Source organism: Pleurodeles waltl, chromosome 5 (genome assembly GCF_031143425.1).
Source record: "Pleurodeles waltl isolate 20211129_DDA chromosome 5, aPleWal1.hap1.20221129, whole genome shotgun sequence".
Taxonomy (NCBI): Eukaryota; Metazoa; Chordata; class Amphibia; order Caudata; family Salamandridae; genus Pleurodeles; species Pleurodeles waltl.
This window is the reverse complement of record NC_090444.1, coordinates 76641081-76669034: the sequence shown is the minus strand read 5'-3', so window position 1 is coordinate 76669034 and position 27954 is coordinate 76641081. Positions and strand designations below refer to the sequence as shown.

At 42.4% G+C, this 27954-nt stretch overlaps 1 protein-coding gene across 1 annotated transcript in view; it reads right to left on the bottom strand.

Moving 5' to 3' along the window:
- Positions 1-354: 354 nt before the first annotated feature.
- Positions 355-27954, bottom strand: part of LOC138295370 (cGMP-dependent protein kinase 2-like) — a 256512-nt gene continuing 228912 nt past the window's right edge. Inside the window, exons 18-21 of the mRNA XM_069233613.1 lie at positions 21689-21808; positions 12624-12686; positions 9245-9320; positions 355-3417 (exon numbers count right to left, since the gene is read on the bottom strand). Of these exons, the coding sequence (XP_069089714.1) occupies positions 3331-3417; positions 9245-9320; positions 12624-12686; positions 21689-21808 (346 nt within the window). The 3' untranslated portion in view covers positions 355-3330. The remainder of the gene's footprint in view (positions 3418-9244; positions 9321-12623; positions 12687-21688; positions 21809-27954) is intronic.

Here is a 27954-nt window from a genome sequence, read left to right as displayed (position 1 = left end):
GTCCTGTGACATTTGCTCTTTGTTCAGAGACAGAGGCCAAAAGTCAGTTTGTCTTTTTACAATTAATTTTCCCTCTGGTAGAGTTCCAGGATTTTGTAAGGTGAACTGTCTAACCTGCTGTACAAAGAGTGAAATAAAAGGCTGTTGTATGTCAGGTTTTTCCTAACACACAAAATTTAAATAACTAAGAAAACTGTACAAACATTTCAAAATATATTTCAGTAGTTGTGAAAGCCCAATTTATTGTACTTCTGTGTGGTGAAAAACATATTTTAATAGGATGAATCCATATCAGAACACTTTACTTGGTGATGTGCAAATGATAAATGTTTTCTGAAACCCAATTTTCACAGATTATTGTTAATACACTACATAGCTTTATCAGTAAAGCTGCAAGTTAATGGGAAGGTTTTTGGGCATTTCTTTGTACATTTACTGTCTGTAAATGACAGTGTGCTACCACATCATGCTTTAGTCATATATTTATTTAAAGTGAGTGTTTAAACAAAAACTGAGAAGCACTGCTGCCCTGATGGCAAAGCTATTAGTAAACTTAAAGGCAAGTCATGGATCATGTGACCCTATTTGTGGGCTAGATTCTTATTGTACATTGAGCAAATGTTTAGTCTATTTAATCAAACATACATATTTTTTTGTACAGCAAAAATGCTGAACTCACATATTTGAAGGTGCATTTATACGTGAGAATGAAGAAAAAGGCGACTGTTAACTAAAATATTTGGCTAGAATCACACAACTTGAGACATTACAATTAGGTCGAGTAGATTATTCAAGAGACTCGACAAGCAGGTCTAGTAAAATGCTTATGTTTTTTTGAGGTCTGAGGAGTGAATAAAAGTTAATAAATACTTCCTTCTTCAAGTCAGTACTCTGGAGACTGAATTACCTGGAACATGACACCACCTGTATGTTTATTTTCCGTGGTGAAGTGAGATCAGCAGAGGACCCTTTCATGAACTGACCTGCAGCCTCCTTCAGACCATGGTGCACTGCTCGACCAAGCTACCCAGGAAAGTCAAAACAGCATTGGAGGCCCAGATGTCACACCAAGTGTCAAGCATCTTTTCCAACAGAAAGCACACAGTCCCATCTTTGACATATAAATAGAGCTTACATTTCAGAATCTGTGAAACATTAGTTATTTCTGCACCTTGGGTGCTATTCACGCTTGAATATATTAAAGTTTCTTAACCTCAAATGCAGCAAATGAAAATGTGTCTCCTAAACCCAGAGGGCTCTTTCATCCTTGACCTGATATTCTCTATAGATCGTTATGCATACCATTACTCAAGGTCCTAAGTTTGGCATCTTGGGATTCACTTTCACACCAGCATGTTCTTCGGGTCTCGGGTCAACTGTTTAGGTTACTCCCTGGTGACTGACTGGAGATACTATGAGGTCCTCTCATCTCATTACCTAAAGGAGGTCTGGCTTTTTTGGTAGAGAAACTACCCATTGCTAGATGGACCTAGACAAGTTAATTTTACCCTGGCTTACCTCCGAAAGTAAATAATTCACTGCAAAAAGTACACAGCAGTGAAACCAGCAGAGCTTTTATAATGAAACCTGTGTGAAATGCTGTATTGAGCCCCAGAACCTTGCATATGCTGCCGAAGTTCTCACTTCTGCGTGCTTCAAGGCCGGTGCCTATAAGCAGTCCCATGTATCAGTACGCCAAGATCAATGTTGTGCCCTTTCCTAAGCACACTCTTCTCTCAACCAGGTTCACTTTTTTACCAATCTCAATAGATCTGTCTCCCACAGTAGTGACTGCTATGGAGATCCACCACGGAGTCCACTGAAGGCTTCATAAACCTTGTGCTCTTGGTTATCTCACACTCTGCTTTCCCTGTCCTCTTTCCAGCTAATAACAGTTTTAGAAGAGCCTCCAGGGGGCTATATTAATTCAATCTCAAAGTACAACAAACACATTCTCATTCACTGTAGTGAACATCACTAGAAGACAAGAAATATTCTTTTATTGATGCTCAAATGAGGCACCACAAATTGTGGACCAGCACAAAAGGGTGGTTAACCAAGTTCATGTCAACAGAGATGGACACAAATCATATCTCGTGTCTCTGGCAGCACCATCCATAATCACAACCAGTATTGTGAGAATAGCTGAAATCAAAACACTCAACTGATAGCACCTCTGGATTCTGCCCAGAAAGGGAAGACTCTTTATACTCATTGCAATTCATCCCCAAAACGACCCTTTGGGTATTGTTGGCATTCAGATCTTAAAATATCTCTCTTCTTGCTTTGATTAAATGCAGCGGTAAAGTACAAGGATTGGCCATTAGTTTGAAACAGTCTCTTAACCAATGCCTCATCCTCCACTTAAAATAGGAAATCAACAAGAAAAAGGAGTCGGTAAGGGACCAGGCAAGTTGGAGGTTCCCCCAGATCAGTGCTGTCTTCATCCAGATTGGAGGCAACATCAACCCGGCCTGGACATGCATTATCACAAATTTCCTTGAGCTCTGATGGCCTGTTATCAGCATTGCTGGTGGGATTGGCAAGCTTCCTTTTGGTGTCCAACTGCACATCAGCTGTATTCAGATGATGATGATTGTGGTCTGCATCTGGCTTCTTCTTAAGTCTTTTTTGATTCTTACAATCAACCTCCTTGCTCCTTAAGAAGAGGAGTGGAGGTATGGAGTGACTGTGCACTGAGCTCCCACACTCTTTGTGAAGACATGAGCCCCTTTGCTGCATGATCAAGTAAACCTCTTTGTGCTCTCTGGTATGCTACAGTTTGACTAAAGTGGGCATCTTAGAAGCTTTCTTTGACCAACCCTTCAGTCCTCCATCAATGAATATGTGTCCTTGTCACAATGTACACAAGCCAGTGGTCCTAATTTCATCACTGTCTCCTGCTATGTCATATGCCTATAGACAGACAGATGTCTCAAGGAGACCCCTTGGTACATGCACAACTCCAGCAAACGCATAATCCTTTCAAGATGATCCTGCTCAGTTCGAACTCTATTGGGTAACACAAAAGCTGCACCGAATGTCACTGACAGTCAATTGATGATTGAACGATTGAAAAACAATCCAGGATATTAATGCCATTACCGTGGAGCTTAACCGAGATGAGAGGAACTTAACTCACTGGTCAGATGTTGGCCTCCAACTCAAGAATTCCAACTCCAAAGCCATCAGCTCTTGCTAGCCTTTGTGAAAAAGGAACCACTGCTGAACCGAGAGCTCCACTAAGGTGTCTGAACATTCACAACTGCCACTGGAGATACTCTGCAGAGGCGTTGACTGGACAGGAATATATCCTCAAATGACAGAGGTTCAGAAATCCTCATCCCAGCCAGAGAACTCCTCTTCTGCAGAACATTGGGCAATTGAGTACCTCTTGAAATTGACGTATGGCGGACCCTGGAAATTAATAAAGAAATTCCCTGGTTAGTACGGTTTGTGCATAGAAGACCAGTGATTACTGCAGGAAGAGGGGCAGTGTTGTCCCTCTGAGAGCAGGATCTCTGGATCATATCACATTCCACAGCATCTTACTTCCCTTTTAAGGAGAACACCCAGGCGCGAATTCACAAAGGTAAAGTTAGACCAAAAGTATAACTTAAACCAAAAGTCTAACTTTACTACTTTTAAGTATTCACAAAGTTAAGTTACTACTAGTAACGTTACTATTAGTAAAATTGGACTTTTGGTCTAACTTTACCTTTGTGAATACAGAAACGTAGTAAAGTTAGACTGTGGTCTAAGACTTTTGGCCTAGAAACTTTACCTTTGTGAACACAGAGAAGTAGTAAAGTTAGACTTTTGCTCTACCTTCTGAATCAGGCCCTCAGTAAAGATACTACATCATAATATGGTCATGCCCTGCTAGCACCAGGTGTTGCATCCTGGAACACCAGTACACAGAGGGAAACCACCAACACCCTTCCACTGGTCCTTCGGCACAAGAGCCCAAGACTGTTTAATCTTGTTTTCAAATAATTTGTCCTTAAGCATGTATAACATTCTTATATTTCTTGTGTGAGTTTGTAATCCATTAGAAGCAGGGGCAGCCCTCCGAGGGCTTTCATAAAAGTCTAATGAGGTGGTTTTTTAACACAAAAAATCCCTTCAAAACCAACGAGCTCTCAAGATAAACTCTTCAGACATGCAGTGTGTGCAACCTTCTATGCAGATGAGTGGTATAAGGCAGTGGGAAAAACACCGATAGGAACAGTGACAGATGCAAATTAAAATTAAAAATCAGCACAAATAGAAATTTGGAATTAAAATAAGGAACAAATGCACTTGCCATCTTGATAAAGGTAGCCTACCATAAAAAAGAACATTTGCAGGTGGCGGTACACAAGATAGACCAACACCCCCTCTCCTAGGTGTCTTTGGTGTGATCTTTGGGAGGATGCACAAGGTAGACCTGTCCCTTAGGCTGGCTTCTTTCTGTAACCCTGTGTTCCCAGGTGCCAGTAATGCACCACCTTAAAATCTTAACATTTATTGTCCTGTCTCTATGGGGAGAGAGGGAAAGGGACAATCAGTGAGTAGACGATATAGGTAAGAAAGAGCTAAAATAATATCCCAGGCCACACTTAATAAAAATCACCAGTTGTGTGTATGTCTGTAATATAGGTCAACATGATTCAGTGTGATCGATGTTTTATGCTGCCCAGGAGGCTGTTGAAGGATTTCAGCTGCCCCCCCCCCCTTGCTGCTCCCATGAGGTGTCTTTTCATCAATGAATAAAACTTGGGTATTCTACACACAGATTCATTTTCTTACTCTATTTGGACAGTTCTTACTGAAAATATATTTTTATGTTATTTACTAATCTCTCATATAGTCATTAGCTTCCTCAAATACGTGGTTGAGAGGCGTGTTGGTCTTTCTGGTATGATAAGACCTGCACAAGGCCTACTTTGTGACATGCTATAGTATACCTTGATATGGCTAGCTGAAATGAGTTTGAGATCTGTAGAATCTGTAAGCTCTTCCCAAGGTCACAGCAGCTTTGTAATCTATGGTCTCCCTGATCATCCTGTGCAAAAATGGCACGGTATAAAAGGAATGCAAGACACAGTCCATCCCAAGACCTGGATCAGATTGCCTACCAACGATTTCTGCACTCACCCCTGTATAGAGGACAACTAGGCCTGTAATGAAGAGACGTAAGCCAGGTAAATTAGCTTCAGGATTTATTTAGAAGAAGGAAACCCTGAAAACTGCAGCCACTCACAGAAATCATCACCTCAACTGACAAATTCCCTTCACCTCCAGTTCTAGAATAAGAATCTTAACAACAAAAGCAAAGATAAAAGAAAGATTAACTCCGTACCATGGTCTCTGATGCTTGACAACCTTTTTCAGGTGTTGTTACAATGGTCCCACGGCCTCCATTACAATCAACCTATGACTGGAAGTCTCAGCACCATCGCTCTGAGGACCTCTCAAGATAAAGTAGATTCCTGGATGTCGGCTCCGCCACCCTGACTACGACCCTCATTTCCAACATCAACAGCTCCTTCCTGAGTCACATCATCGAACCAGAGCTCAGGAAGACGTACTCTTGGGTCCTACGCTTCTTCAATTCTTCTACACTCATGTTCAGGAAGTAAAGACAACTTGTTGGGATGCCACACCTTACCATTGGTTAGCTTGTCTGAATTACAGTATAATTCAGCAATTGTTAAAAGACGAGAAAAAATACCACTTCCCCTCCCACCACATACATCATCCTTCCCATGATCACAAGGTCCTATCTTAGCAACCACTCACTTAACACCAAGTCTACTGTCATAGTAGGCTTTTGTAACGATTATGTGAGATTTTGATATTCCTTCTCACAACATTAAGAGAAAACTCCTTTTGTCTACAGCTTGACCTCCAAGCAAGATTGCCCTAAGTGAAACGCCTCTCAAGACTTTAAACAGACTAAAACCAGTACATATCGGAGTAATATGGTTTGCCCAAATCAGCCTCAGCGCTGCCACTTCCCAGTAGTTTCTGTTCCTCCATCACATCTTGAGAACACACAATATCACCCTCCTTAAGTGCTCGCAGTGCTGTTTCCCATCAAATGGTGAAGAGATGTGCACTTGTGTTTTATACCATTTTGCAAAAAGAAACCTTTCAAAACACCAGGTTGGAACTGAGTACCATTATCTCTCAAAATAGACCTCATTAGACCTTCTCTTGAAAAATGTCATCCAAAAAGTCCTCACAGCCTCAGAATCATCCTGTTTAACAAGACTCACTCCAGACCATTTAGAAAATAAGTCAAACTATATAATCATGTATTTAAAGCATTCTCCACCCTTGGAAATGGGTCCTAAAACATCAATTCCCAAGGTTTCCAAGGGCAAATCAGGACAGAGAATGGGCGTTAAGGAAGGATGGAAAGTAATTAACCTGCACCACAACACTCAGAACACTCTCTTACATGTCTCTCAGTGGCCGAACCCACGCCACCAATATAGCTCCGTGACTCTCCTTTCTTTTTACTGTCCATAAACACCTTTCTGGATTAAGATTTAGAATGCATTTCCTTAGAACAATGGGGGGATTCATTATGTCTCCTCTCAATAAAAAAACACCTTAATCTGTAAGTTCAGACCTTACTTCCTAGAAACTTTGAAAATCATTGTCAAGGTACTTTTTTCAGGCCAACCATCTCTGATGTAGTTTCTCACTTCCACAAAACCTATTCTTACTGAAACTATTGACATGTTCTTCACTGAAGATTGCACTCAGTTCTGCCCAACTTACAGAGGCCACCACAAACTCTTTTTAATTACTCTTTGTACATTCTTATACAGGAATGGGAACTGGCTTAGAACATATTCAACTAAATTACTGTAATCAATCAGTAAAATTGATATTCTTGCAATACCTGGAGTGGACATAAGCATATGCTTAGAACTCAACACTTTTATGACTGGCTTATGATAAGTTCAAAGTGTGAATCCAGAACTCCTCCAAAATTACTGAAAATGTTCCATCCAATAAATACATGCAAGCATTTCCCACTCAATAATGGAATAACATTCCTCAGTAGGAGTGAAAGATAGGGAAGAAAAAGGGATGGTGACTTCCTTCCCACCTATGACATACCAACGGGGTTACCCTTAAAGCCGAAGGAACTGGGTATACTGCGATACATACAAAAAGTGGTCCCACCGGACAATCCAGGATAGGTTAACTTAATTAACATATCCTAACAAAGTGCAGTCTCAAGGGAAATAAACAATTCTTAATTCTCAAAAAGGGTAGAGTAAACACAAACATTGCAAAAGGAAATGCACACTAATTGCAAGGTCTTTACATTGTATTAGCACTCACTAATATTTATACATTGTACACATATACATATGTATATTATGAGCCCGTCTCCTTTTTTGGCTGAACAGTCATGGGACTCCCCTCTTTTGAAAAAATACATTTTAATTCTATATCGACCTGATCTCATCAGTGGGAATCCAGAAGAACTCTGGGTCTTATTCATAATAGGTGGATAATATTTATTGGCCTGGTGAAGGACTTAACATCCGAGACTACTCCACCCGCCACATTTAGAAATGACCTTCAAGCTGACGGTCATTTCTAAAGCTTTGGTAGAAACCATTGTCATGGAAGTTCCTGTCAATGCTCTTTACAGTTTGATGCAGAGCTCCATCAATATAACGGACCTATGCACCAAACTGTTATCTTTTTTCATTTTCAAAAAGAAAATCCCGTAGCTGGATTTTCTTTTTGAAAATAAAAAAGAAAATACTCCCCCCATAGTAGTCGTCTCCCATGGTGGGGGGAGCATTTAGCAGTGTTCACTCTCCTTACCGCCAGGGCTTTCCTGGTGATAATGGGCAGTGAAAACTGATCTCTAATTCCACTCATCTAAATTAGATAGGTGGAATTAGAGGGTCTCGCATGACCCGAACTCTGCAGGGCCGCTGGAGGAGTTTAAACACTGTGGAGACAGAGAAGTGTCTGCTTCGATTAAACCTAAGGTCTGCACGTATCTAGATTTGGCAGGGGACCATTATTTTGGCGGTATAGATACTCCGTTGCCATTGCAACTGCGTATCTATACCGCCATGATATAATTGTGTCCGTCTATTGATGATCGCCCTCTGCAGGATTTTCTGTGAATTTTAAAGCTGATTCCAAACTCTTTGGGATCAGTGAGTTCGATGCCCATCAGAGGCAATGATTATTACTGATATAATTTGGGATATGTATTACTATCATTAATTTTACTGTTTTTTCCCCGCCTTCTAGTGGTTTCAAAGAATTTTCCTCTCTGCCTCCCAAGTCAGGTTTGACTGTTTGCAGCTTTGCATGACCGACTCTAGGATTCACCCAAATCTTACATATTGTTCACAGCATTGATTCTAAAGTGGAGAAAGTGATCTTTGCAGGCCAGTAATCTCACAAATATCACTAGTCCCTCTTTTTGATAGATTACTAGAATATGCAAATTCAAAAGATTTCACCCAAATGTTTCTATGACATTGACATCCATGTAACTGCATCCAAACTCTTACTCAAATATATTAGACTGCATCTCCATAACTTTGTCCTCCATGTGTGCTGCTGATTCATTTGGAGCGTACTGTGGCTCGAAATGTTGGATCTTGCTCTGCACAGCACCGAAGAGGAGGGACAGTGCAGGTTTCCATCTTCAAGGTTCTCTTACTCCAACTGAACCTTCACTGGGCTTGCCTGCATCCTCTGAGGCTTGCCCCAGCAGACTTCTTCTCCATCCCGCCCAGCCAATGGAATCCCTTTATCGAGGCACAGTACCATCATGTTACTGTTGATGGTCTTGGTAAAGCAGCCAAATCATATTCCATTGTACCAGCATGAAACACAAAATTATACAATTGGAGGAACAGAGTGAAAAGATGCAGTGTCTCACAATGTATGTCCCAATCCTTTCCACCTATGACCAGGTGGCTTTAGAATGAATAATTTTTTTATGGGAGAGAAAATGAAAATGAATATGGCTATGGCCGGCAATGGCAAAGGCAAGACATGGTAATTGCCTGGACTGTTAACACTTAATCCAAAACATTGTTTAAATAAGAATGTTTGCAGATCAGAAGAAGACTTGTGAGTATTTACTATTCTATTTTTTTTTTTTTTGGGGGGGGGCACTATCTGATTAAGATCTGGCTAATCCAGTGCAAAACAGGTAAGCTGCAAGTTTGTACCCTGGCTAAAATCAAAGTGCACATACCTGTTTAATTAAGGGAAGTGTTGGAGCATCAAGCTGTCTTGAGGATAACTTCTTCCAGTTTACTTTGTTAAACCATCTAGGAGTTAGTGTGGAATAAAACAAGTATGTCATAAGTAGAATATAAATAGTATATAAATAAAAGTCAAGCGAAGTCAGAAGTGTGATAATGTTTACATGTACAGAAGTGTTAAGTACATTAGAGAATAAGACCACACATACTTCTAGTGCCAGCACAAAAGCTGGTACCAGTTATCACCTACTCTGAAAGGAACATGTCGGGTGCAACCAGTAAGACTTCCCTACTGTCTGGTTTGTGATTGCTCAGAACCACGGTGAACACAAGTCTACAATGACAGGTCTCCTGACTGCTTGTGCCTTTAACACTGGTGACACCGAGGCCACATTTTCAAACAAACAAGGCATCCTGTGCTCTGCAGATTTACTTTCAGAAGATATTGCATGCACAGGTTGACAGCTACCAGCCAGTCAGTGACCTGGGCCATGTACTATGTGTAGATAAGGTTGTTAAAATAAAACACAAAGCGCCAGGAGACCTAGACGTCCAATACGCGATGAATGCAAAAATAGCAAAAGGCACAGCACATAACCAGGCCACAACTGTTTCCATTTCAACCAACCAGAGCTCTCACTCAAAAAGGCATGTCATGCTGAAACATGTGCAGTTTTGAATGGTTTTTGTACACCTTTCTCCCAATATAAATCTATGGAGCATAAACATGTGATAGAAACTGTTACTTCAACAAAGCTATCTCATGAGCAGGAGACGGGATCTTCTCATGGAAAGAATCTGAGAGGACCTTGCATAGAAGATGAAGATACTGCTGATTTCATTATTTTCCTAAATTCACACTTGTGTTTCCCAAATATTGAATTGAATGCTGTGCTTCAGCACAAGATGCAGGAAATGTGCAGATGTACTGCCTCAAATAAAATGGCTTCTATGGTTATAGGAATCATGAAACTTAGCATTCAGGTTAAAGTTGATGAACTCATCAAGTAGATATAAAAAAAAACATTGAAATTTGAACTTTGGAATATATCAGTGCTGGTTGTGATATACACGTGCAGGGAAGCATCAATATTGTGGGCAATAGGAGTGCATGGTTAGGTTTTCTCAGGGTCTTTGTCCATCCCCTGGTTTCTCATTAGACTATAGCACCCAATGTTGTTGAGTGCACTGTGAGTGTTGACCACTGGAGGAGTATTATGTTGTTTTCCAATGGGTCTTCCTGAAGGCCTAGGTCTGTCCATCCAGCCCTTTCCTTTACGGCCAAGGCTGGATGTGCAGTGATGATGTGTGAGTGTAGCATAGCACAGTACTGCCAGCAGTGGAAGAGTTCATCAAAAGCAAAGGGATGGATGGAATGCTTCAATTTATCTCATCCTCTGACAATCGCTTGGGGTGCATCGCCCACCATGCCGTGCCAACTTGCACCAAGCAAGATGCAACTCAGCCTATATTGTTCTCCAATAGGAAGAGTTCAGCCCAAACTGCCAAGTCAGGCACTCCCGTAACCCAAGCAACCAAGGACTGGTTTCGCCCACGTTAGAACTCATCAGCAAGTAGGGCACACTCATCACACTTAGGGCATCAGAACATAGGGATGGATGGAATGCTTGAATTAATCTCAGCCACTGACAATCTTTCGGACTGCATCGCACTCCATCATTTTTCGCTCAACATGCCATTGGAGTTTGGACCGAACTGACAAGCCAAATCCTCCCTCAGCCCTAATCAGGGTGAAACAAGTCCTGGGTTGCTTGTGTTCCGGTTACAGGAGGGCCTGGCTTGGCAGTTCGGGCTCGAGTCTTCCTACTGGGGCACACTCAAGGCTGATCTGCATATGACTGGTTCCAAACTAAGGTGACATGGTTGGAGAGAAACAGTGGACTGGGGTGCGGCCCGAGCGATTGCTAGCGTCTGATATAATGCAAGCATTCCATCCATCACCTTGTGTTGCAGCAGTGTAAGAGTTAGCATGCACTTGGCATTCTTTTGCACCTTGTTTTCTTTGTGAGGGGCTATCAGTCGTGCAGCATGCACAGCTTAAGGAGCTCAGGCCCAGAGTTCAGACTGTATGCTGCTTTCCCCAACATGTTATGGTTTAGTGATGCTGTCTGTGGTATCCACACATTTCAAGCAGTACTGTGTCAGAGACGCATTTTTTGACTGAGGACTCATGCAGCAAAGATTTCTCTCTTTGAGTTAGATTTTAAGGCAAGAACCAAAGGGTGCCATACAGCTTGCACAGGAGAGTTCGGAAGGCATAGATGGCCTTGCAACAGAATATCCTTCTACAACTCCAATAACCCAACCTATGGAATCCTGGATATTATCCTGAGTGGAAATGCACTTGGATTTGATCCCAGCCGGGATCGAGCAGGCACATACATAATCAATCTCCAAGGAGACTTGCCACAGCCAATGAGCATGGACCTGTTGGAAAGCATCTAGGTAGATCCCGATCCTGGATGTATGCTGAAATCCCACAGTTCCAAGTTGTTTATGAAAATAAATATTTAAAGTCCCTCCCAAGAGTTGGGTGTTCTCGTATTCCACGTTTTAGTGCCCTAGTCTCCACCCTTTAGTCAGCCCTGGCTGCCTGTCCTTTTGTCTCATGGCCAGGGGATGATATACTGTCACAGGACCTGTAAGTCCATCTCTTAATTTGAGTGGTTATAGCAATTCGCAGGCAAAGTGATGCCTTGAAGATTCCCAGAGTATCAGGGCATGGCTGAGGACGTAGCGAACAGTGTAAATTCAACAGTACAAAGCTAATGTTCTTCTTTAGGTCCATCTTGGTGGACAAGGGGCAGACGGAAAAGTAACGATTCCCAAATCCTCCATTGGTACTTCAAAGAATCCTGAAGCATGTTTTGAGGCTTGGTGGACATTTGTTCCACCAGCTGCGGATCAGTGACGTCATGGTACTGGAAATCGGAACTGGGACAAAATCGCATTTCAATAATTGACTGTGACAGCATCAATGATGATGAACTAGAAAAATAAACATAAAAACTAATTTATAAAGAAGGTACATCAAGTTCTTCTGCTTTGCATGATGCTACAGTTTTTAGGGATTTTTAGTTGATATTGTAGGAGGCTTCCTCAACCTTCTGAAAGATCCTTAAGGCAGCATGAAGTGGGACCCTACATGTTACCAAGGGCTCAACAATGCAGCGAGTTACTCAAGAAGGTTCAGCATTTCAAGTGCATCGTCTGACCACACAAGAGCGAAGAGGCCCTACAAACCTTACCACGTTTGATAGACAAGGGGGATCTCCTGATAATCCCAGAGGACCACCCTTATCATCCATGTGATAAATTCACAAACAAAAGACAACCCGCCCCACCTACCTGTGCTTCCGGAGACCACGTATTCCGTTTCTGTTGTTTCCTAACCTCTGACCCGGACGAGGCCTGAAAATAACATGAGAGTGGAAGGAAGTGAAAAGACATGCCAGGGCCCGCCCTCGTGGCACGTGCCTTAGCCACTCTTGAGAATTTGTAAGTTACCCAAAACACATATTATTATGAGTACAGGCATATCTGGCAGTGCCTCTATCCACCTTAAAGTATTCGTTTTTTTAAATAGTCATACATAAACCTTATGGTGCATCTTGTCTCAGCATCAGTGTTCCTCCTTTAGATAAGCAGCTAGCAATTTAAAATCGTATGTGAGTCAAAATATATCATAATATCTGGCCTTACTGTGTGCTTTATTGGTGGAATAAATGTTCATTTTTTAGTGGTTGTCTGGAGCATTAGCATTAGCATCAGCCCAAAAACTGACACTAACAAGTCTGAAATAAACATTGACAATGACAATAGATCTAGCTTATAAATTAAAGTGCCTTTTCTGTCACCGATGGGTTTAGGCACTCAATAAGTCATCATACATGCGCTCTGACACTCATCTTTGCACGCTTACACCTATTCATCCATCTGCAGATTCATTCTTGCATTCACTATTGGCCACAACCACAATAAAGCACAGATAAGGTCAACAACATATGCAATGTAAATTACTAGAATACAAATAGAAAATGAAAACATGGTGTTGTCTGAACACAGCGGAAATATGGTTTCAATAGCAAAACTAAACATAGCAGTGGGTGTCCGTCTTGCAAGGTGTTGTACATAGTCTAGATATTTATTAAAGTTCGAGCATGGCCACACAGGATAGGATAGAACATGTTGGTCATTCTGGAGCAGTACTACAACCAGCAACAAAATACTTCCCTACAAAGGTAATGTTTAAGATTGCATGTAACAAAACACCTGATTGCCAGCTTTAATACGGTGATAAACAATCCCCACTTAAAGGATTTTTGGCTTTAACATATGTGTTACATAGCAAATAAGTCAGGCCTGCTGGATTTGTTGTAACTTTTCATTGAAAAACAGCTGAGACGTGTGGCATCTGAAAAACCTTTGACTAGTGAAGCAGCCTTACAGCTATTGTCACTGGTTTGTCAGGATAACCAACTCAGGCCTACTGTGTTGAGCATACGTTTTAGTGCAAGGCAACCACCAGGCATATATGGGCAGGGTAACCCCAAAATCTGAAACCCCAATAATATGACCTGAACAAAACACCCACATTTCAATGGATTGAAGACGTGTTAAACCTTAATTTCATGAGGCAATGTGTCTCCCAGGTAAGGCATCTCCCAGCTCATCACAGTTACAAGCAATTAAGTGAAAGGGACACTCAGTAACTGACTTCTAGATCAGTGGAATAGTTCAAAGGGTTTATTACAAAAATTCAAAGGAAGTGCAGTACAGAATCAATGTCATGAAGTCTCCCAGAAAATGCATTATTACAGAGAAGTGCAAAATCAAATATTTCAAGTCTCAAGTGGGCAGTAAAATCAATAGAGAAATGGACAGCATCCCTAGCAGAAGCTAAATATCCAGGAAAATCTCCTGGCTCGCCCCCCAAATACAGGGTTTTTATAACTATGTTTGCATATTAAATCACTAAAACTGCTAAATCTCTGTTGTGTGATTGAAAATGTTACATTTTCAGCAAATCAGAGCAGAGCTTCATTAAGCATCATATGGCCTTAGCTTCTAAGCAATATCCCAATATATGAATATTCATATTGTCCACTCTATGCCAATACCATCTAGTCTGCTTGACTGAGTGCTGCAGAATCAACAAACTGCAGAATGTAGCAAGTGAGTTATCCATTTGGAACAAGATCGTTGTTAGGCCCAAATTAAGGCTTAGTTTACAATATTCAGAAAAACACAATTCTGTATGCCATAGGAAATTCGTTAGAAAGTCAATAGTGCTATATTAGTGTGTGAATGCATCATCAAGTATAAAACCACGTAGTTAATATTACAGAAAAATATCCATGTACACAAATCTAACACATAGTCATAACATTACAAAAATATACAGAATTACAGTTGGGAAAACAAACTACTATCTCTCCTAAGAGGGTCTAACAAGGATGCTTACAGTGCAAACCTTCAACACCCCTGGTGTGTCAAAGGGGGTGAACACCACCAAACTCCTTGGCTTCTAAAGTATTCTGTGAGATGTGTGTAGCAAACTACCTAACTGTAGGATTTAATGCAGAATGATAACAAGTAACCCTTAAATGCTTATTGAACTTAATATATCCTTTTCATAATAAATACTTCAGGGCTACTGCGTTTATTATAACATTTCATAACAATCAGGACTACAATTTTTATTACTGGCTTGTCACCATAACCAACTCAGAACTACTCTGTTGGGCATAAGCTTTCCCACAAGGCAGCCATCAGGTACATCATAATAAAAGTACTGGCAAAACAACATAAAATCACATCTTGCACGACTTCTATCCCCACGGTTTGTCTGAGTGGGTCACCAACACCACAACGCTAGCCTACAATGGGAATCTGCGAGATTCCATGTAACAAAATGCCTGGCTACAAGCTTTAACACAGTGCAATAACATTCCATCCTTCAAAGCCTATTGCCTTTAACACGTGTTTCACACTAACAAAGTCAGGCCTACTGGCTTTGTCATAAGATTTCAAAATATTCAGATCAAATCTATGGAATCTGAGATAACGTTTCAAAATGAACCGATAAGGGCTATAGCCTTTAATATTGGTTTAACACCGGCCGAGTCAGGTGCACATAACCTGCCACTCATCATGCATACAATTATAAACATACACGTATGTAGAAAGTTCAGTTTGCAAAACAATCTAAAACACTCTCGAAAATGCATACCAAAAACCCTCAGTGTCAGAGGGGGTGGCCCTTGTTTACTATGGTCATGCACAAGACTGCATACAACAAAATGCCTGTCGATAGCCTGCAACACAGTGTAATAACAACCAACTGTTAAAGGCCTACTGGCTTTAACAAATGCTCTTAACAATAAACGAGCTAGGCCTACAACCTTTGTTATAACGTTTCATAATAAGAATATCAGACTTATTTCATCAGACGTAACTTTTCCCAGTGCACCAATCAGTGTTATAGCTTGTCATCATAACCAACTCAGACCGACTGTATGGAGTTTAAGCTTTCCCACAAGGCAGCCAACAGGCATATAGCCATACAATTACAAAGAATAAGCAAAATAGTACCTTTTATTCAACCAAGAAGAAAAACAACCCCTTTTCCCACCTTCCTCCCCAATCCCTCGCTCCAGGAGTGCCCACCTCGTGGCTTTTGGGGCTAACTATAGGTCAGTATTTTGGGCACTGCACAGAACGTGTTAACCGGGCCACAAAGGTGGTACTTCTCCTGTTTGAGATATATCTGGTTTCAAATTATTTTGGGGAGGTGGCTATTTACTGTGACGTGTATCGGGGTTTGTGTGGTTCGTCGTTGGCTGGATTAGGAAAGGAAATGCCGTCACACCAGACAAGATGCCTTGAACCTGTTGCATTGTCGAGCAGTGTTCACTGAAGGGGATGGGGCATGTGTTTGGGATGCTTGTCTACTCTCTGTCCCATGGTGTTTGAACTCCTTGACCATGGTATCCCAGTATGTTGCTCTGGCCATTCTGCACAACACGGATTGTCTTCTAACTCTTTGCCTCCGCCTGGGTTACCTCTGTCTGTTTCCGACTTGCCAGTGTAGGGGGAGTGTGTGCTTTCCATCGCATGGTTATGGCTCACCTGGTGACTATTAACGGCAAGCCTGGAAATTTGGTTGATATGTTGGCCTTTATTGGGCAAGGTTAGATACCTAAGAAGCAGGCTTCTAACTGGTCAACCTGCGGGCAAGTCAACACCTCTGCCAGTTAAGTTCAGGACTCCCATCCAGAACAGACAGCAAGGTGCACAATACCATTACTTGTGAGGAAAGTCTGCTGGGGCCTTTTGGCATCGAGGGCAGGCATTGGTTGCTGTTGGGTAAATTCTGTGAAGTCTGGAAGGGGTGAGGTAGGCCTTATGTAAAATGCTAAATTGAATTAATTTAAAGTGTGCATTGCAGGAGTCATGCTGTGCTCTCTGCCACTCCTCCTGGTAGGATCATCCCGAGCACTCTTTCCACCAGTCTCCGAGTGGTTGTAGAGATACACCAGTAGATTCCAACATGGCCCTGTTAAAATCCATGTAATAAGCCGCCATCCATGCCCCACTGTGTACAATGTATGCGTAGTGGTGTCCCCTCAGTCCCCACTCCACAACCGGTGAAGTGTGTGCATTAATATGCCACACAGCAAAAACTGGCTCCCAAGAAGTCCTGTGGTGTCAGCTAATATTTGGAAAGATTGGATAACGCCCCTATCATAGTGGTCGCCAAAAGTATTTGTCCCTGCTGCTGTCCGCAGTCTGAGTTTCCCAAGGGTGAGCTGCAGGAAATCCCAACAATGGGATGGCAGGGGCGCATTGCATCTTCGATTTAGTATACTGAATGTTGTGTTTCAGAACTTGGAGTGGTATCTTAAGCAGCAGAGGAAGGCCATGCCAGGAGGTGGATGACAGATGGAATAGTAGCCTATGCAGTTCCTCCTTCTAAATTTGGTTGCGTTGAGTTGGGTTTCTCCCTGACGTTGTGCTGCATAGCAGTGGCCTTGACAATCTGCAGCTCCCATCCCTCCTGTGGCAGCCTGGAGCCTCAGATTATCTAAGCCTGTGGTGTCTTGAAACCCAAATATGCTTGCCATGGGTATGAGCAGGAGTAAGTTAAGAAAGTAATATAAAAGGCGAGAGAGGATCACCATTTCGCCACCGCTATGAGTCCTGGGGTTGTGAGAGGCTGGGAGGCCCAGAAGGCCACCTGTGAGATCAAAAGGCACACATTGCTTTGCACAAGTTGCCTTCCAGTCAATCGGAGTAGGTGTGATACATTAGATACCTAGGTATCTAAGAGTGTGTGCCCCACTGAAGGCCCCTGTGTCCTAGGATTACCAGTGTTGTAGGTAAGTCTTGAGTGAGGGGGAAGATGTATGATTTGGCACAAATAACCCATAGACCGAGGCATCTCCGAAGTCTCTCAGGACTGATGAATGCGGGGTAAGATCCATTGTAGCAGTCCAGAGACACAGTAGCATGTAATCTGTGAGATTCAATGTAACAAAATAATTCTCCACAGGCTTTCATATAGAGTAACAACAGTCCACCTTTAAATGGATCGATGTTACCATATAGTTTTCACAATCAATACATCAGGCCTACTGCCTTCGTGGTAACGTTTCATAATAAACAAGTCAGGCTTGTAGCCGTGACCATGGGCTTAACCCCCTAACCAATTCTGCCCTTCTTTTCTTTTTAGTATAAGCTTTGCCAAAAGTCAAGAAGCGCAATAAAGCTACTCTTTTCAGTAGAAGCACACAACGTCAGCCCAGTCAAATCCTATAGTCAGGGGAACCAACATGCAGGTGGAACCTAAGCCCCTCTTTTAGCAGTATCTGAAAGCGCTTTCTTGTTGATCATATAAGGTCTGTTGACAGCTGCACTGTCAAGCCAGATCTAAACAGTCTGCTATTACTCATTCAGGTACATCATCACAAATATGTGTAGCTTACAGTACTTTATCACAAACAACCTCTACAGCTTACAGTACCTTGCACAAACAACCCTGGTAACTTACAGTACTTTGCCACACACAACCCTGGTAGCTTACAGTACCTTTTCACAAAAAACCTCTACAACATGCAAACACACAACCTCTACAGCTTACAGTACCTTTCCACATACAACCCCTGTAGCTTATAGTATTTTCGCACACGTAATCTCTTCTCTTCAGTCCATAGCTATTCACTGGCCCGAGTAAGGGTTGGTAAACCTGTTTGGAAAAACTGCCAACCACCTGCATTTTTGGTGATTTGACGTTTGTGGCACAATCCACAGTTTTATAAAGTTGTGCTGCAAGCCAACGAATTACAAGGTAAACACATTTTTTAGCCCTTCCTGAGAGGGTAGGCACCAGCTGGGTACTGCTTTGTATTTTTTATCCTTGCAGACAAGGCAGTACCCAAGAGTATTTTTAAGCACTGTAAAGGCATCCCGCCCCACACACAGACAGAGGACTGTGTGCCTTTTATGTAAGTGTTGTGGGGGAGGGAAAATCTCCACTGGGTAGTGTGTATTTATGCGGGCATGACCCCGCAACTAATATGGAAAGGTTAGAATGTATTAATGCAATCAAATAGGTTTCCCTACTTTGTTGCATGGAATGCATAAACAGTACACCTAGGAAATGCATATTGCCCTGACGAAGAACTCTGATCATCCGCTGGCAATAAATATAGGTAAAAACATGTTGGTAGTCTTTGTATTTTGGGTGGTCAGATGAATCATTATATTCTATCCACTGACCACACTTTCTGGTTTTACTCGATACCAGGGGTATTCAATAATCAAGGAGATTTATTGGGATATACCCCTAGTTATGTTTATTCTTTAAGACTTCAACTGGACCAGTGAAGTTAGCCTGAAATAGATATATAACAACACCCAGGTCTACGTACTTCGGTTGAGTTCACTGGAGTGGCACTGTCCTACCCCAGTGTGAGAGGTCACCAATGATGAAGCATGCCACAATAAGTTGTGGGTGAGACAACTTCTCAAATATCTTTTTTATGACCCAGTACAATGGTTCCCTGATCAATACAGGACAAGCTGATTTATCTAGCTGGTTTTATCTACTCAAGTATCTTGTGTGAGAGGGTTTAGACATTAGGAGGACGTACTTGAGTGTATACCTCGATACTCTCCTGTGGGTATTGGTTTTCTTTTGGATCATCTGCCATTACTTGTGGTTTCACAACTCCTCTAATTACCTGATTGTTTTTCTCAAATCAGCTGGTAAGAAATCCAGATCATGGCAGTGTGATGGGCCTGAGAGAAGCAGTTTGGTGATTGATTTACACCATTTGACTTAGTCAGCATTCTTTCCCCAAGATTTGCTCATGCTTTTGTTCTGGCATTGGCTGGGTGTGTATCTGTCCAACTGTGTCAAGTGCAAATAATTTACTCAAGAACATTAGCCTTTGGAAGAAGTAGAAGAGGATATAGCTTGAGTTATTATTCCCTATGTGATGGTGGGCAGAGATGGAATGAGATAACATGGGCGAACCACATGACCTTGGCATTGCCCTTACACCAGATTGGCCAAGCCAGTACCTCAAGCTCTTGGGAGCCAGCGTCTTAGGCCACATGGATCTCAGGAGTTGGCATCTCAGACCCCTCTACTTGGATCTGGGGAGCTGGCATCTCACACCCTGGCAGCTGGAAATCGGATGTTGGCGCCTCAAACTCATCCACCTAATGTGGGCTCTAGATTTGTGACCTTTAAAACAGCATGTGGGACTGCTGTGATGCAAGTGTCAAGAGCCTGAAGTTTGGTTGTGGTAGCCTAGGATATTTCAAATATACTTCAGTATTGGAATCAGGTACAAAAATGCATAAAAAGACACAGGATTAACAGCGTTATGAGAATATCAAGAACATTTACTAAAACTCTGTGCTGGCTATTGCACAAGTCAAACTAATTTAGGGGATAATTTCCCTTTACAGTTACCATTGTGAGAGTTTGTGCCAATTAACACATCATTCATAATAACAACTCGCAAAGTAGTTTCTAAACCAATTTTGATCCGGCACTGACAAATTTACTTTCTGTTTTTTTCACACTTAATAGTTGAGGATCCCTCCAGTGAATGACTGAAGTAACTCTCCTTCCAGGGTGGGATGAGGGAACAGAGCACCACCGAACTTCAAGGGGATGTAGAGCAAAGGAGTATCTCTAAAGTATTTCTCCCCATGGAGAAAAAAGAAGAAAAAGAAAAACAAATGTTCATTTGCACGGCGGGCTGCCTTTCCCCATGTAACGTTGTCCCCTGCGTACAACCCGGCATTGTGGGAACTACAAATGTCACGTGACAATCCCAGTAGTACACAGGGAACCCTGTGACTGGTGCTGCTTTGTAGGTGTACCACTGGGAATCTTCATGAATTGTAGATGTTCACAGACAGGTTGACTTTGCCCTCAAACCACATTTGTTACTGTCCTAACACAACAATCAGATCTCATTCTGGATGTCTCCCTTTGCTTGCTCCCTGTGTAGGACACTAGGAATTAAAAATATCAAAAACAATCTCAATGAAACCGAAAGTGGTTGTATCATCAATTTGAAGGTCCACCTTGTCCTTTGTCCAAACGTGTGATCAACTTGCTACAGATTCACATCAATATAAAGAGATAATCCCTATATTTTCACTGCAATTTTTCTCTTGTTGGAGACCTGCACAATTGGTGATACACAACAATGGTGTGATTCCATTCACCTGGGGAAGGTAACTGTTTACAACTGACGTTGGACAATAGTGTGAAAAAATACTTATTTCCTCAATGGAATCATTAGGAATGGATTGGGATTAAAGAGTGAAACATCTGCCTCGTTGTAAACAATTGTGAATCGTTCCCTTTGGTTTCCGCTCGCTGGGCAGAGTTCTGTTGCTTCTCGTCGCTTCCCGGCTAGGTTTGTGCTACATAGGTAACTTTACATGCACACTTACATACAAAGGGCCTGATTTAGAGTTTGGTGGTGGGGTTACTCATCTCAAACGTGACGCGTATCCTGTCTGCCATATTACAAGTCTATTACATCCTATAGACATTGTAATATGGTGGACGGAATATCCGCCACGTTTGTGATGGAGTAAACTGTCCACCAAACTTTAAATCAGGCCCACAGTTTGGTTCACAAGATCATATGAAAGTGTGGAGCCAGATTACATCCAGATGAACGAGGACAGTTGTACGCATAACCAGGCAAATTTACAACGACGTTTGCACTGACAGATCAATTCAAGACTGACATGTGCACCATGTATACATGGCATTGTCTACTGTGGACCAGTGTATAATTGCTCAGTCGGGTGCAGTGCATGTAATACAGCGCCAAGAAGGCACAAGAGAGCATTTCCCACCAGGGACAGGGACATACCTGCAGAGCTTGGAGATGAGGGAGCAGGAAGCCTCACTCAGGGAGCTGGGGAAGTTGATGGCACCGTCCAGGATTTTGCCATAGATCGTGCGCGGATCTGAATTATTGCAGAAAGGGGGTCTGAGACAGAGACAAAGATAACCATTACACAGGACTCGCCACGTCATACAACATATTCCAACATTTCTACGATCAATAGCTGAGTGGGTCTTGAAATAAGAACTACAAAACCTACTGATGTGATCCAATGTGGTGAGCAGTAAGTGGTGAGATGTCTCAGTGGATTAATAGATCCAGTGATGAAACTGGAGGTTACAAAGCTCAATCCTGGTAGTTCCACCGAGCCTGTCACCTCTCTAGCATCAATTATACCAGTGACATGGAACTTTCCCAATCAGCACCCAGAAGCTATTAAGCTATTGCCTATATAAATGTACTCTTAATTCCTGATGGACTCCATATCTCACACCTTTAGTCGCAATATCCTGGGCTAGGATGTTTCAAACCACACTCATGCTTCCACCCAATGAAGAACACAGACAGTGATTTCTTGCATCTTAATAAGTGTAATGTCAGCAATAACATAAGCACATAATGTTAATTAGTATTAGAATTATGTGACTGGCATCTAAGGAGGCACACTTTCGCAAAAGTTTCTTTTTGTACATTTCAAACATTTTATGAATATTTCAGAGATGCAACGATTTATAAACTGAATTCATACATACAATCAGATCAGTACCTTGGAGCATAATTACTTATTAAATGTTTAAGTAAGTGGACAGAAAAGTAGATCATGGAAGACAACCCAGATCTGTGACTGGGGGTGAGTGTTTGAAAAATTTCAGCACTCTGTCCATCATTCTTTTGTGCTGCTCAAGTCACCCTTATTGGCCAGGGTATACCCAGATGTAGGTCCTGTACTCACTGGATTCAAGCTAGCCTAGCTGATCAGGGGTGATACCCTGAAACCGGTCCCAGGATGCTTGTTTCCGGTCCAGCAAGGATCTGGCCTGGCAGGTCAGGCTGGACTGTTCCCATAGGGAGCAGAGTCAAGACTGATTTGCATATGGCTGGGTCCAAACTGGGGTGGCATTATGAGCAAAAGAACGATGGATTAAACCCAGATCTGTGACTGGGGGTGTGAGTGTTTGAAAAGTTTCAGCACTCCGTCCATCATCCTTTTGTGTTGATAATGGAAGAAAGACATTGCAGCTTCTTGCTGTGATTTTCACATACAACTAATCAGAGCGTTCTTTAGAGGAGAGCAGATACAACGTTACAATGAGCAGCAGAACCATCCTGACCTCAGCGTTTGTAGGTCATAATATCGCTATCAAAATATCGATTGACTGATATAATGTGACCAATGTCGACTCCCAAAATGTTGTCAAGGAAAGTGCCAATTTACTATTATTACCTCACAATGAGGAAGCCAATGAGGGTCCCTCTAAGTCAGATAGGTCATCACCAAGCTCTTGCTGAAGCCTTCAGTTTTGGTGCCACAAGTTCCAAGTGGGACAAAGTCACATTTTGTAGCCGCCAACGCCTCTTCACCACTATGATGCACTCTTTACATCATCCTGACCTAAGTACTACTTTCAAGCTTAGTCACTTTTTTGGTTGTCGGTATCTCCAGGGAGACACTCAACAGGCTGCAGCAGATGAGAGCTCCATAGGCTTGGATAATTCTTTGCAGCAGTACCCCAGAGCCCCCAGCCCCAGATAAAAAAGTATTCCTTGGGACAAAATGGACACCGGTAGCCGGCTCAATGGTGTCTTTTGCAGAGAACTTTGGTGCCTTGTCCTACTACTCCAGAAGCTACAAATGGGCATTTCAAAGAGCGGGTGATCTTTCTTAATTAGAAGGTCACCCACCTCTGCCAAGCTGGCGTCTCCTTCCCCCCACTACTGGAGTCAGGGAAACACTGGGTTTGCACTGGTGGAGCCTCAGCTGGCATCATCACTGTAAACTCCTGATGTGGTGGCCCTTCTGCCTCTAGGATGACAGATCACAGTGGTGCTCACCCCTCCATTTTTAGGGCAGGGTGACTGCTACTTGTTTTCCCCTCCTAAAGTTGCCATCCAAGAAGCAGTGGTCCTGGGCAGGGAAATCACAATGGTCCCCCACTTTTTTGTTTTTCAATTGCAACTCTTCCCAGACTCCCTTATTAAAAATGGCACAAGTCAGGCTTCACTCTCAGGAGCCCTCAATCCACTCTCACATCCACCCTTACAAAAATGAGGAAGCAGTCTTTTTTCCTGATTTGGAAACAGCTTAGACTGCTGCCTCCTGTGATGGACAGAGGTTCAACTCAGAGACCTCTCTTGATTGAAGGCTGTCACCTGAGCCCCATTTCTGGTCATTGTTTGCATGGCAAGAGGCTTCTTGACATATTGTCCCTAGCAGGCCAGCACTTCAAACTTAATTTGAATGTTAATTACAGCCACTATAGGAAAGGCAGGTCAGCAGAACTGGTTCCATTTTGTTTGGCTGTCATGCTGAACAAAGTTTATTGTTTAAAAGTTACTTTTAAACAATAAATACTAAAAACCTACATTCACTCCTTACTTTAATGTTTGTAAAATATAACTTTTAAGGAAGTTTATACTATTTTCCCAATTGTAAAAATAGAGTTTTATTTATAATTAGACCTTTTTCAAAGTAAAATTTAACTTTACCACACTGTGTCGAAAGGAATATGACAACTGTGCACTGCTGGGAAGAATTTTTCCACAATGTTAGTGTGTTCCACTCCTATGCATAAAGCACTCAGCTTTGTGAGGTTAAAGGACACACTTAGGTGTAACTTATCTAAAGTATAAAAGTAGGATTTTTAAATGACAGAGCTTTTTCCCTGATAAGTGGTACTGGATTGGTTTTAAATCAGCATCCAGCCAGGACACAGTGGTGTTCCCTGGAGCTACACTTTTTTGTCATATATGTGGTTGGTGTAAATATACATTGCAGTCCAGATATGACTTTTAGCTACCACACCACTGGTGCACTAGGTGAGCCCATGTACAGCTGTCTTAACGGAAAGCTAAATAGGCAAGTTAGGGTTAACCAGGTTCACAATATGTTTTCAGGGGAAGCACACATGCTATGAGACTATTTGGCAGCGTCAAAGCAAACAAAGTCCTAGTGCCAGCAAAACCATTCCAAAAAAGGGTGGAAGCCATACCCACAAAGTTTAATTCCTTACAATCAGGTATATAAAAGATGTGTAACTTTCAAACTGGGAAAATGGGGGATTGCAATTTCTGAAGAATCTCCAACTGTGAGCACAAAAGTGGAATTTTCCAATTTCTTCTGATGAAGTTGTTCTTCATTATCTATTATTATATTCGCGAAAAACAAAGACCAATGTGTGGGTCCAATACTAACCGAAAATGGAGTACGTCCGGTCACCACATATCTAATTTGTATGTGTCCTTTTCAGTTTCTGAGCTGAGGCTAATGGACTGTAGGGTAAACGCCTTACCTTTTTCACCTATTGGCACTGCGTTTATATCAATGAGTTAAGGATGGTTCTACTCATAATAACCATTGGCAAAGTCAATAGGTCTTGTGAACTGCTGGCTTTGCAATGTTTTTGCTGATTCTGTGCAGCATTAGCAAAAAGAAATGATTTTTTGTTGATGCTCTGTAGCATCAGGAAAGAAATAAAAAATAATGGAATAACATGTAGATGTGCATGTGTACGTACCGGTCTTGACACTATGGTGGCCAAGCATGATGGCGTACGCATATGTGTGTGCCACCAAGCATGTGTACGCATACAGCATGATGCAGCTGTCATTTTTTTTAAATTACTGTGCCAATATGGGGAAAGCCATTTGGAGTTGTGAATAAACAAAACAAGCACTGGTGAAACCAATAGGCCTGGGTTTCATCGTTAATGCATTTAAAGACAGGGATGCAGAACTGCTGCTTGCATGTGTTATTGCACTGAAACAAGAGACAGTGTTAAAACCCACTGGCGGTGATTGGCGGATTGTCAGCTAGCCCTCAAAGAAGGGGAAGATTTCAGAGAAGGAGACGGTATTCATCGTCTTTACAGAGGATCAGTCATGGAACCCACACTTCAAACGCTGAACTGCAGGTACCATGCAGCTGAAGATGTGAAAATTGGGGAAAGGTTTGGCTTGGGACGATACTAGAAACAAGGCACGTTGTTGTTCTAACTACGTCAGAAGAAGACACTGCTTTCGGGGCAGGTTCTCTATAGGAAGAGGGGGATTTTTTCTTGAGCACAATGACACAAATTGTCAGTATGCAGTATTGACTAACACTAAAACTACCCTTTGCATTTGCCTAAATTAAGTTACATTGATTGTGCCCTGTGCAGAGTTGAGGACCAGGTCCCTGTTTTAACTATGTTAAATGATCCCACGGTGAACCATAGTCCAGTCATCCAAAGCCAGAGTGAACACTGGTAAGAGAGAGAGTCTGAAGGGACTCGCTGCACAAGATGTTTGTTCCCACAGATCTGTCTGAGGCTGAGCTGCTGCCTGTGGCATTCTGACCATGTTAAAGTGAATCTACAGCAGTTCAGAGCCAGACAAGATTCCCTCTGTGATTTTAAAACCATGAGATTTGGCAGGAATGAGAAACACTGAGGGCCTGATTTAGAGTTTGGTGGACGGGTTACTCCGTCACAATTGTGACAAGTATCCTGTCCGCCATGTGATGATTCCCATTGGAAGTAATGGAATCATAATACAGCAGACGGGATAGAAATAATGATTTTTGAAGCTAGCTTTCCATCACAGTGATGTCCCTAAATATGACTTAAGTTTTCTTAGAATTTTTTAATGAGATTGAAGTATGATCAGCGAATACACACTTGTATGCTGATCTTCTCTAATACATGTGTGCAGTGGGATCTTGTTTTTATAATCACTTCCCAACAAGGACAACATGCTAGTCTGAGATTTTGTACATCTGAGCTGACTGCATCAAAATGGAAGCTGAGCAAGAAGATGCTCATAGCTGCCCAAGGGAAGATAATCGCAAACAGTAGTGTGTCAGTGCGGCACCATCAGATCCACTTGCTTCAGGATGGGGTGACTCTCCCCTAAGTGATCAGAAATGTTCCCTCTCCATTCTCAAAAACCCAGAAGGCCTTGGCAGCTTGGGACACAAACCTCAAAGGAGACATGAGGAGTGCTAGAATTGTCTTATTTACCCCTGCTTGGAACTTATTATCCAAGGAAATAAACCTAAGTTCATGAATTTGGTATCTTCATCTTGTGGAGTGAAAGATAAAGATGGTCAGTTCTTGCACCTCTAAAAGCACACCTGTCCATGGTGGAAGGTGGCTGGTGGAGCCAGTGTCCTTTGGCACCAGTCTACACTTGGTGTCAATCATATTGTTCACCACAGGCAATAGTGAAGCCTCTCTCAGATCTCTGTGAGGATCTTCAAGTCATCTGCTAAAAGGGTACAACTGACCTCATGTAGTATCCTGAGGTCAGAACAGGGTCAAGAAGACCAGTCTCCACTGGGACAGTAGGACAGGAGGACCCACAGCTGTGCCCTCCTACAGCATCACGCACACCATCAACTCACCTCATATTCCTAAAATGAAATGTACCTTTGAAATGGATTCCCAAGAGGGCACTTTCCTCATCAGGATCTTTGTTAGGCACCTTACAGGGGAGGGGATGTGTAGATCAGCGAGGGGCCACATACAGGGATGGGACTGACAGTTCTAGAGCTCCTTCACCGGACGGCCTGAATACAGCTGCCCGAGCATTGCTTGATACCAGAATCATCAGTGTCGGAAGCAGTGCTGGCAGTGGCAGGAGTTCCGTTGGATAGTGGCCACCGGGAGATAGAACATAGTGGTTGAAAGCCGTGACCGTGTTCACTCTGCCCATCATCTGTTCCCCAGTGTGTATGGCTGCTTGTACAGGGGAACCTGAAGGTGGCTGCTTTGGGGAGCCAAGGGACTCAATAATCGCTTTGAGGTTCCTTGGAGTCCAATTGACTCTAAATGCCACAGGGCAGTACATGAGGGAACCTCGAAATGGAGTTAGCTGTTGTACAATGCAGTAAACAGGTCAGTCTCAGGACAAGTCCTGGGGGTTGACAACCACACCGCATGCATCGTAATGGCTTCCCAGCTCTGAGGCCACGAAGCAACAACCGAAGCAACATGCTTAGACACTCAACAACAATTATCAGGCTCTATGGAACTGAGAATTGCTGGACAGAGGAAGATCTTCTTTTCACCTACTTCACTCAGCTGACATTTGAG